Source organism: Vulpes vulpes, chromosome 13 (genome assembly GCF_048418805.1).
Source record: "Vulpes vulpes isolate BD-2025 chromosome 13, VulVul3, whole genome shotgun sequence".
Classification (NCBI taxonomy): Eukaryota; Metazoa; Chordata; class Mammalia; order Carnivora; family Canidae; genus Vulpes; species Vulpes vulpes.
In genome coordinates, this window is record NC_132792.1 from 76,513,245 (window position 1) to 76,526,042 (window position 12,798).

At 33.1% G+C, this 12,798-nt stretch overlaps 1 protein-coding gene across 11 annotated transcripts in view; it reads right to left on the minus strand.

The window, feature by feature from the left end:
* SNTG1 (syntrophin gamma 1) overlaps nt 1-12,798 on the minus strand; it is a 794,914-nt gene that overhangs the window by 141,532 nt on the left and 640,584 nt on the right. For all 11 annotated transcript variants that reach the window (XR_011996669.1, XM_026011160.2, XM_072734765.1 and 8 more), the window contains one exon: nt 3,735-3,773. Coding sequence is in view for 10 of the 11 variants with exons in the window: in XM_026011160.2 (XP_025866945.1) it covers nt 3,735-3,773 (39 nt within the window). In the remaining variant the exon portion in view is untranslated. The remainder of the gene's footprint in view (nt 1-3,734; nt 3,774-12,798) is intronic.

Genomic DNA, 12,798 nt, shown 5'->3' on the forward strand with positions numbered 1-12,798 from the left:
ACCATCACTATAATCAACATAATGAGCATATCCATGACCGAAAGATTCCCTCACGCTCCTTTATACTCCCTTCCTATTACCACCTTCCCTTCCCTTCCAGACAACTGCTGATATGCTTCCTGATTTTGTACCTTTGTTTTCAATCCTTAGACTATTATATAAATAGAACCATACAGAATATACTCTATTTTTGGAGGGGACAGTGCATAGTTACTTTCACTCAGCACAATCATTTTGAGATTCATCTATGCTGTAGCACATATCAAGAGTATGTTCCTTTTAACTGCTAAGTAACATTCCATTGTATTGATATGATACTGTATGTCCATTCACCTGTTGGAATTTGAGTTGTTTCCTGTTATTAACTGGGGTATTAACATACAAAGCTGCTATGGACATTCATGAACAAGTCGTTGTAGGAACACATGCTTTTACTTCCTAGGAGTGGACTGGCTGGATCACTTGGTAGGTGTAGGTCTGACCTTTTAGTAACTGCCAGCCTCTTTGAAGTGTTTGTGCCATTTTGCATTTCCGCTAGTAGTGTATAACAACTCCAGGTTCTCCGTGCAAATTCTTAGCTGTTCTAGTGTATATGTAGTGCTATTTCACCATGTTTTAAATTTGCATGTTCTTTATGGCTTACAGGGTTGAGTATTTTTTTTTTTCATGCTAAATCTGAAGGAGAGATGAGATTATATCTGTTTTTGGATTCTTATTCATTAAGGTGGCTCACATTTTATTAAGTAGGGAATGTACTTTGGCCTCCTAATGCATTGCTATCACATTATGCAAGTGAGTTTTCCAATGGTGTGTATATATGAATATTGGACTATAAATGAATCCTATTTCCCAGAAGTCTTCCTTTCCATGATGGAAAGTAAATAAAAAAAAAATTATTAACTCTGCTTTCAGTTTTTAAGATGTCAAGAATTCATTAGGATTTTTTTAAAAAGTGAAAAGCTAAGAGGTTTGAAATAAAATTTCAGTATAATAATATTATAAGGCTATCAAATAAAAAGCTATGAATACTAACGATTATCTACATTTTTAACATATGTGTGGCTTGGCATATTGAATAGTTTTTATTATTTATTTTACATGTAAGTTTTTTCAGATTCTTACTTACTTTACTATTATTCAAAACACAGGTAAATGCAGAGGTGGCAAAGAATGCCACAGGTCATTGAAGGGAAAATGTAGGGAGCATTGAATATAGTTGTCATTGTAAATAAAGAATAGTCATAGGTTATTAGGATTATGAAATATTTATAGTAATATAAACTATGCTAATTAGTAATACTTCATATGTCGAGGTTAGAAAGGGCAAGGAAGGATAAACACATAGATATTAGGGTCAATCTTTTTTTTTATTATTTTTTATTATTTTTTTTTATTAGGGTCAATCTTAAAGAAACATTCATCAATTATATTTTTGGCAAGAATTCCCCGAATGAATAGATCTAAATTTTATGTATCTGACTATAAAACGACTATGTTTCCTGATGGGCATTACAACCTTCTATGATGGCTGATGTTCCTTTCTATCTGAATTTCTCATTAATGAATTTTTCCTCCACTATAGCCCTATAAAATTGTTAAACTACTTTCCAAGTAACGTCCTACTGGCATCAGAAGCATCTGGGATGGACTGGGAGCCACAGAAGAGTTTCCCAGGTATCATTGCAGAGCTAGTGAATCAGTAGCTCTGGGCTAGAGCTCTGGTCTCTGCACCACAAACAAGAGCCTCAGATGTAACCACAGTGGAATGTAGTGAGACACATGACATACAGCTCTCCAACTTCTGCATCTACCTAAAACATCAACATGTCTCAGAAACAAGATATGCCGATAGCTGTAAAGACATAGTTCAGAGCACTGTAGACACACTGAACTTTCCATTTTCATTAGTATTTCAGTCACACGTAACTTTGTGGGCTAGTCTGGGCTAGTGGCACCACTAATAATATAATTTATACAATACCATAAATTCTGTATTCTAAAGAACAAATTTAAAATTTTAACATAATAATAATGGCATATACTGAGAATTTTACATTTTTTATTTAATCTCTAAAAATAAACATGTAAAGTAGTTGCACTTTTTAAAATATTACCAATGAAGGAACTGAGGTTTAGATAAGAAAAGCAACTTAGGGATGCCTGGGTGGCTCAGCGGTTGAGCGCCTGCCTTCAGCCCAGGGCATGATCCTGTTGTCCTAGGATTGAATCCCACATCGGGCTCCCTGCATGGAGCCTGCTTCTGTCTCTGCCTATGTCTCTGTTTCTCTCTCTCTGTGTGTCTCATGAATAAATAAATAAAGTCTTAAAAAAAAAAAAAGCTTTTCTCCCTCTGCCTCTCTCTCTGTTTCTAATGAATAAATAAATAAAATCTTAAAAAGAAGCAACTTAGTTTTCCTAAGTTGGTTATTTAAAATTTTTACCATTGAAATTAACTTGTGATTGACCTCCTACTTATAAGTGGATAGATGTTTGGATGTTGATCAATGGTTACACATTGAGGTTGATGTCGAGGTTAAGAAATGCATGGCTGGCCTTTGCTTCTCTACCATCACACAAACCTGACACACAACTGATTGCATCAGTCCAAAATGGAGCCTACACTTACTTTCTTCATTCAAATGAATGTTTCCATAATGTTTATGAAGGCAATGCAAGAGTTAACTGCAGCTTTATAAAATTATAAATAGAATTATTTATTTTATATAATCAATTATTTTATTCTATAATCAATTATCAATCTAATAACTAAATTCTTGGCTGGATTAGTTAGACATCATTTTCATTCTATGCATTCATTTAGGCTCATGTTAAATATTGTCTTCTAATTTTGAAGATTCCTTCTAACTTTTAGATCAATTAAACATAGATATTCCAAACAAAAATAGTGATCTGAAGGGGCATATGGACCCCCAATGTGTATAGCAGCAATGTCCATGTCCATCAATGGATAAAGTAGAAGACTACTACTCAGCCATCAAAAGGAATGAAATCTTGCCACTTGCAACAATGTGGATGGAACTAGAGGGTATTATGCTAAGTCAGAGAAAAGACAGGTACCATATGATTTCACTCAAATGTGGATTTAAGGAACAGAACAGATAAACAGGGAAGGGAAGGAAAAATAAAATAGGATAAAAACAGAAAGGGAGGCAAACCATGAAAGACTTTTGACTATAGGGAACAAATTGAGGGTTGCTGGAAGGGAAGTGGGTCAGGGAATGGAGTAATTGGGTGATGGGCATTCAGGTGGGCACCTGATACAATGAGCACTAAGGATTATATGGTACTGATGAATCGCTAAATCCTATCCCTCAATCAAATAATATATTATATATTAAACAACTTGAGTTTAAATAAAAAAAAATAGATCTCCTACTAAGATACAAGCTATTTTATGTGAATAGCTCTCCTAGTTCTCCAATATTATATTCAAATAAAAATAAATTTATGTATTTTGTCAAATACATACAACAAAACTAGGTTTTGATTATTTACTTAGATAAAATAATTTTTTAAATTGCTTTTAATATGATTAGGGAAACAGATATATTACATAATATGAAAGAAATCTAATAAATTATGTATTTTTCCTGGAGAGCAAATGAGAGTGCCAATTATTTCCACATAAAAATTAAATGAATCAGGATTATCTTCTGTAATAGATAAAATGAAAGAAATATATGGTTTGTCTTTCCAAGTATTTTTCCTCTTACCTGCTGGTTTACAGGAAAGTTTCGGTTGATTTTTTTAATCTGCAACAATAAATAAATAATAAAAATGAGAACAATAAACATAAAGTTACACAAGAGCCCTCAAACTTATGAGAATCTATTTTTTAGTACATTGATATATACTAATATCCTAAATTGTCATATTAAAATCATTGCGTATCAAACACCAATTACAACCTTTTAAAAGATTTTGGCTACCAAAATGATATAGAAACATTTTGAAAAAGATTTTCATCTAATAATTTTCTCATTTATGAGATATTAAAAGCATGTGTTTCCATATAATGTTAAATGAGAATCTACAGACAATATAGAGTGATATTTTGTAATTTATTTTTTTATCTTGAAATATTATTTTCAATTTCTTTTAACATTCAAGAGAAAAGGAAATGAAATACTCAAATACTAAAAGATAAAAAAGTATATGTGTCAAAATAGTTTCATTCAGGACTCCAAATAAAGTATAACATTTACTTTAAATAATTTAATGAGTGACATTTCATAACAACTTAAAATTAATCTTCAGAGGAAAAAATGTCCTCTATACTGTCATATAAACAAACTTCAAAATCCAACTTAAAATGAACATCAGATTTAGACAAATAACCTTATAGCACACAAAGCCTTTGTTCAACAGAATCTTCAGTAATCAAAACCAATTTTTATTTTTCTTTGGCTTTCTAGAGAAACTTCTATAATGCTAACTCTGTATGGCATAATCTACACCACACTAAACACTATTTTCACTTAGAAACTATTTTATTGAATTATTTTATTTTCCTTGTTAGTTTTGGTTCCCTTTGTCTTACTGATAAATATGAACTAACAGGAAATTTAATAGATATGGTACACAGAGTTGGAGAATCATCAATGGCTTATGTACAAGAAAAGACTTACTGGAAACATATACAAGAAAAGAAAACAGAAGATTCATGTGATCTAATCAGGGGCGTGTACAAAAAACATATATCTTTCTTACATTGTTATAGTCATTTCAAAATAGTTTTTGTTTTGGTGAGGAATCAGCTAAAGAATCTCTAAAACTACTGGTATCTTCAGCTAAAATCAGGATAGTCTAGAGACAGAAAAAAATACCTCCTAAACATCTTTTATTAATCAATTTAAAAATCCATATTGAATACTTTGTGGAACTATGCTTTTTGTTGTTCTTACGGATTGTTAAAAAAAATTATAAAATTCTACCAATATTTTGTATGGACCCTTGTCTTCCAGCATGAACTATCTAGTTTTGTAATTTTTAATTTTTTAACCTGAAAAAAAGTCTGAATAATCCGAGTAATTGTAACAATGCTTGGGCCACAGTAATGTATATAAATGTGCACATGCACTATATATATATATATATATCATATGTGTGTATGTATATATATATATGATATATGCAAAGAGAAGTGTGAAGACTATCATTCATTCATTTCTAAAAACCTTTAATGATCTTCCACCAATGTGAGTCATGGTACTGTAAGTGCTGGAACATGAAAATGAAAGTTATTCCAAGCTGTGAAAAGAGCATAATGATGCTAGTTTACAGAGTCTGAAGAGTCCAAATGTCTGCAGTGTGAAATGAACTTAAGTTCAGTGCAGAAGCTACAATGTAGACATAAAATAACATTGTCAAGCTTTGCAGTCATAGGCAGGTTATTAATTATCCTGTGTCTAATTTCCATCCTTTGTAAAATGTCCATAGTAATATTAGCCAGATATATTTGTTGGAAAAATTAAATGAAAAAACAAATGTCATGAAGTTAGAGCTCAATAAGTGATGATTATTAATACAATAAATAATAAGACAAAATTTAATGTAAAAGAAGATTGGATTTCCTTTGAAGACAATGAGAATATTTTAAGGAAGCTAGGCAAATATGTCCTTTTTGTACTATCCTTTGTGCCTTTATTGTTTTCTTGGCAACTCTAGATTAGGATTTATATACGCAAGCACCGAGTGAGTGACAGCCATGTGTAAACCACAGTGGGTCCCAGAGTGGAGGTTGCCAGCTGTTCACCTTCAGAGCCTCAATCACTTTGCAGGCATGCCCATGGTTGGAGGGATAAGGAATCAACGGAAGTTTCTTCCTCAGGTGTGAAAGTGTTTATCAGTTGGAAACAGTGTGCCCACTTTTACATTTACAAACATACTTTAGGAAACCTAAATTATGAATAAACTCAATGTAAAAAATGCTAGAAGTACATATTTTAGGTCACTCATTTAGTAGTCATAAGAAACCACATCACTAAAATAGCTTAAAAAGATAAAACTATTGGAAACATTAATGACAATTTAAATTTATTTTTAAAAATAATGCTGTATGTCATATGGTTGAAATAATGTCTAATGTATTAAATGTAATAAAATATCAAACTATAAATAATATATTCTTAAATGCATTCTTAGAGCAAAGTTTTAAAAATTGTCTACTTTTGGCAACAATATTAATTCTAAATAATGGAAATCCTAAATTCTCTGCATCATTTTTAGACTGCTCTGCAAATAAGGAAAATCAAAAATTGTCTGAAAGATGTTTTTAATGTTAAACTTCTTAGAAACCAATGTTAATTATTTTGTTTTCAGAACCAATAATTTGTGTTATGAGAATCTGAAAATTTAATATAATCTTGAACAAAAAGAATCAGTGGCTTGAAGAGATGAAAGGAAATAATTGCAGTCACATCAAACTAGCTGTTTATGGAGCAGGATTACTTAAGCTATTAATCCTACGGCTGTAAAGGAAGCAGAGTAAGATTTTCAGCTGGAATGCCTTGTCATTCTATAAGAACAGCAAGTGACATACACAACCACCAAGTACAGTGCATTTGGATGAAGAAAATCCATATTAAAGCTTTTAGCCCAAAAAAGAAAGATAAATCTGCAAACACTTAATGTTTTAACATCACATTGATGTAAGCTGAGAATGTGGAATATAATGTCTATGTGAAAGTATGAGAAGTTACAATTTACGTGGTATATTTTTTCAGGAACCCCTCATATCTTAATAAAAACAGGAAGCATACTCGAATTGGTCCTCATAATATAAAGAAATGACAGAGACAGTAGAGGAAGGAAGGGAGGGAGGAAGAAGAGGAGTGAGGGAAGGAAGAATAAATAAATCTGCCGGATGGAAGAATTTTATTTATGTAGATATTCTACCTTCGAGGATGAGTATAGAATTAGAATTTATGGCTACCCTAAGGAAAGACATTTATTTCAAAGACAGCAAAGTGTTTCTATAAATCATTTTTAACCACATACATCTTTAAAATCTGATGAAACTGTGTGACCTCTTCCAGAGGATTTATAGATACTTTAAAATTTTATAGAGAGTTCCAGAAAAGAAGGAGATTTAATACAATGGCTCAAGAAACAGCTGATTTGGCCTTCTATCAGGTAGTAAAGCACAGTTGTCCTACAGAAGATGCCCTGAGACGCAGAGTGCTATGGACAAAGCAAGAGGCTTTGCATCTCCAATAATTTTTATACCACAGTTATTTACAGACGTATTAATTGTTTTAATGACTTCTACATATTCGAAAGACAATGTCTACATTCAGGATGGTATGACCTACTCAAAAGAAACAAACTCTAGGTAGTGAAAATTTCTTATTTTATTTGAGAACATAAGTCTTATAAACGTATGGTATGAAATTCAAATATCTTAAAATCAAATATCAACTTATTTTTGTTTTATTGTGCAATCGTGGTAAGATAATGCTCAACTCAGTGGAATGTTTCTGGAACTATCTTTCATTCCTAGGACACTGAAAACCCTCTGAGAATGGAAATTCTGCCTTCTTCTTTTAGTTCCCCCAACATGTGATTTTAGTTCTATGCATGACATAAAATACATGACTGATGTGAAACAAATGACACTTCTTTACGTAGTATTTATTTAAAATAGTATTTAATAAAAATCAGTATTCAAAATCAAACCTATGCCATCGCATACTTAAATAGGCTTTTTCAGATTTGTTCAGGAAAACAATATATAGTACTTTAATTTCTATTTTTCTCTAGAATCACGCTGGAACATTTCCTTCTAAATAGACTATTGCAACACCTCAAGTAAATGAGATAGACATATATTGTCGGGTTTACAGTACAAACACAAGTGCACGTGCATACACTTGGAGCATACCATGTTTTTACAACGTGGACAATCCATAGAGAGCTGCAAAGATTTCCTAGTTAATCTGTGTTCATATGGTCTAACTAGGGAATATGTTGAATAATTTTAAATTGAGATCAACAAATAGTTACCTGAACAAAATTTTTCATTAAAATGGGTGAAAGGACCAAAAATAAATAAATAGATAAATAAAACCAAATGAATCCTTTCATGTCACCATGATGTGAAGAAGAAAGTTGATATTTCATTATAAACCTCTAGGCTTAGAAGTAGCAGAATAAAATCTAAAATAGTGCCTTATTTCTTTCCTTCTGTATCACTTAACGTTGTCAAATACCATTTATTTTATATTTTTTGTGTTATGATCTGCTTGCCCTCTCCCTTTAGAAAAAAAGTTCATGATGTCACAGGTTTCCGTTTTATTCAATACATTACTTCTTACATGCAAGAGATATCTGGGTCTATTAAGTCTACTAAGCACCTACTAAGGTGCTCAATCAATGTTTGCTGAACAAATGAAAAAACGGAGTATCTCAGAACAAAAAATCAAGTTCTCTGAGGTTACCTTAGTCTTGAAAGCAAGTTTGTGCAGAAGAAAATAAATTTCTAAACTATTAACTTTGAATGTCCATAGGAATTCTAATGGCTTCAAAACTTAGAGTTTATACATACATGAGAGTGGGAAGGGATGCCTGATGATTACAAGCAAATTCATCTCACGGGAAGACTAGTTTGTGGACTGAGACATAAGCATGGAGACGGGTGGGGGTGGAGAGAGAGAGAGAGGGAGAGGGAGAGAGAGAGAGAGATGGTGAGCAGGGAGTGGCTGGGTCTCCTGCAGTTTGCCATGGCAGGTGACGGTTTGGGGAAGTAGTTTTAGAAAGCACAAATTAACTTGGGAAAACCCAGTGGAGAGATTTGGACTCTCTTCCCCAGGTCCTCACTGAATCTCCCTATCAAAGATGGTTTCAAAATGATAGAACAGCTGTAGGTAGAGGAGATGTTTGAATGTGAACACCAGAATCTGAGATTTCTCATGCCTGCTAGGCTGGTGAGAAAATAACACAAGTGCTGGAAGATAAGGAGCAGCTTTGTGACACGTGAGCTGGAGATACTGGAGGATCACACACACCAGGAATCACATAAGAACACGGGGGAGGAACCCCACGGAAGAGTTTCCAGAGACCAAGGCTGGAGTCATACATTATTCCTGCAGGGAGAAGGGAGGAAAAGGAAAAAGGAGAACTGGAATTTGAGTATTTACCCCAAAAGAGTGAATTCTAATTTAGAAGTGACTGAGATGCTAAGAAGCACCAAGCTTGAGTTTACTGCATTAGTAGAAATGGTCCAGTGAGCTTTAAATAAGTTCCTGTTTAAAAAAAAAAAAAAGTTATGAAACCTGAGCTTAGTGCTTAGCCAGTAAATCATTGTTTAACTTCTCCGTAGGATTTCCTGTCTCTGCTTTTCCTGACTTTTGATAGTGACCTGCATCCATTAATTTGCAGAGGGGATTTTGGAATTTAGTCATCCAGTTTCTCATGTAACAAAAAAGAACATCAAAGATGAAGGGGCACATTTGCGTAATTTTATGTTCTTGATGAAAAGGAGATAATTAAAAACAATGCTTCAGGTTTGCCCTTCTATAATACCTACAAGACACGATTTTAAAAATGCAAATCTTAAATTGGCAGAATGCTATACCATTCCAACCCCTCCATGATTACCTGTGTAATAGGTCTCTGTCCGTCCAGAAGGACTGTCCATACCATGTGCCTTCCCTCACACAGCCTCTCCCTGCCACACCACCTGCTCACCTGCACTTGCACGCTCTGTCTCCTGTCCTTTTCCCTCTCTGCATCCTCCTCACTCCCTCTCTCTTTTTTGTTTTTCACCTGCAAAGAATCTATTCTTGTGTGTGTGTGTGTGTGTGTGTGTGTGTGTGTGTGTGTGTGTGTGTTTGAGGTGCACAGAAATTAAAGAGTTTTTAAATTCATCCAAACGTGGCATCTGGTTCTGTCTGACCAGAGAGGCTGTGTTATTGTACTACAGGATCAAGAACCACCATAACCACCATAAAAACTTTTCTGCAAACCCTAGCGAAACTGACCAGTGACTTTCTTTTTAATATTCCCCAAGGGCGTAGTTCTTACATTGTTCTTGTTGCTTGTGCTTACTGACCTCTACTTCACCGTAACCATTACTTGCACAGCCTTTGTCTTCACTCGGCCTTGCAGTGTGACCAACTATCTAAAAAAGATGGTCAATCACCGTTAGCTATCTTATGGGGCATGTTGCATGCTGCTCCTACGTTCTTAACCTCATTGATAATCCTAAATCTGAATCAAAATAATGTCAGTTCCTTCTGTTGTTGGTGATACTCTGCAGGTCTTCACTAGGGCTCAGTGTGAGGCTCTCATTCCTGATTTGAAAATCTGTAACTGGTTTAGCTATCCTAATTCTTTAACTAGGATCTGATTTAATCTTCTTTATTACTATAATCTTGTAATTTTACTTATTACAGAACCTTGTAATCATTACATTAATATATGTTTTGGACTAATGAGAACAGCTGGTATAAAGAACTGACATACTCTTGTTCTGCCAAAATATAACATGGGTTTTAGTTTTACCACAAATTCTGGAAATTTAATTTTTACTACAAATCTCAATATGTAAATTTTAATGTTTAATGTTCAAAGATAGTGAGGACAATGCATCAAAACCTATTTGTAAACCAGGTATGGTTTATGGAAACACATCTAAGAGATGGTTATGTTAAGAAGAAAAATAAATTAAAATCACAAATAGATATGCAAATTTAATTTTAAAATGCAATTCCAATATTTATAAAAGTAATGGTAAAGGAAGTAGAATAAGTAAAATAAGAATATAATTATCCTTTTATATAGGATCAGCATTTATTTCAAGTTAACAAATATTCTGATTAAAATTAATCCATTTAACAGGGACACCTGGGTGGCTCAGTGGTAGAGTGTTTGCCTTTGGCTCAGGTCATGATCCCAGGATCCTGGGATCAAGTCTCGTACAAGGCTACCCTCAGGAAGCCTGCTTCTCCCTCTATGACTCTGCCATTCTCTGTGTCTCTCACGAATAAACAAATAAAACTTAAAAAAAAAGAGAAAGCAATCTATTTAACAGAAAAAATAAATAATTGCCCTTATCATTATTATTTAACAGTGGCATTAAAGAATTATAGTCTAGATAATATGGTAAAAAATAGAATGTAAAACATGTATCTATTTAAAAAGTGCATGATTCATATGCCATTAGAGGAAGATAATCCACTGTATGATAAATACCTAAGAAAATTAGATTAAGAATGACTAAGATTTTAAGTTGCTTGAATACCATATATGTATATCCAAATCAATAGTCTTCTTCAGTTTGAAAAATAAAAGATACAGATATAGGACAAAATGTTTTTGATCACTCTAAGAAGAACAAAATTAGTAACAATTAATCTAAGAAGTAGATTATATATAGAAATATATATGTCAAAAAAAGAAATATATATGTCAAATTTCTTCCACATTAAAATTTCTGATGATACTATTTAAGAGCAACTATATTTAGACTTTTATGAGTCCATCAAGAATAAATGGTCAAACACACTCGAGAGTATTTAAGGTTAATCTCTGAGGCTAGTTAAATGCATTTAGAATTTCAAGTGCATGTAAAATTACAAAAATTAAAACAGTTTTACACCTGAAAAACTAAATGGACCAATGACTTTTAACACATAATTAATTGAATACATAATATTAAATATAAATATACTAATTAAACTATATGAATAAAATATAATAATAAGAATAGTTGCACCTAAAATGTATATACTGAGTTAATGGAAAGATTGTATGTTACATTCCAATAGAGAGCAAAAGTGGAACAAGTGGTTAATTACTTGAATCATCCACTAGTGTCCAACACTGTCCATATTTAACGCAGACATATTTAAGAAAGAAAGCAAAATCATTAGGCTCCTAAATGGGATGAGAAAGCATGAGGCACAGCTACCTTCCTATTGATGACAACTAGAACGGAGATGTGAACTGAGTAAAAGCATTTTGTTTGAAGGCATGTGAGAGCACCTGCTCTTACAAGGGGTAGTATAGGTACGGTTCCAGACTGATGAGTACAAAGAGGCGAGCTGGCCTTCTGCAGACACTGGATTGGCACTTGGAAGAGAGTCAGAAGCATAAATTGCCCAGACAGAGAAAGAAGCAGAACATTTACTTTTCTCATAGGATAATATTGGCAGGATTTGTGATCTGTAGGGCTCTGAACACAAAACTGGTTTTCACTTCAAGATATTTGCTGAGTTCTGAATCAAGGTAGGACAAAAGGTTAAAAATATTAATCTGAAAATTATGCAAAAGCAGAAAACAGTTTTAGAAATCTGCTGTGCTGAGAAGTAAGCAAGGTGAATTCAGAGCCAGCTAAGGAGAGCTCCCAGGAATAGACTATACTCTCAGTTCAAAGGCCTGGAGGGCTATAGCACTGGAAAAGGAAAAAAAAAAAGAAAAAAACAGAAGTAAACAGAACCCTACAAAACTTCAATATAGTCGTGATCCAGCTGATGTGATTAAGACATCGATCTTGGTTTGTTCATATACTTTGGTTCTTTTTCTAAATATAATCAGCAGTGTTTTAACTGTTTAATATGCCCAAAAAATCCAAAGTGCACTATTATTTAATGGTATATTTTAAATGATTTCTATTTCAAGTAATAATCACCCATTTAATGATGAGACATACAAAGTTAAATAACTATTAGTCCCTTAGAAATGGGTAATCTCAGAATATAATTACTGTCAAGGGAAAATGTTCATGATTAATTTTTTAAAAGATTTTATTTATGTATTTGACAGAGGAAAAGAGAG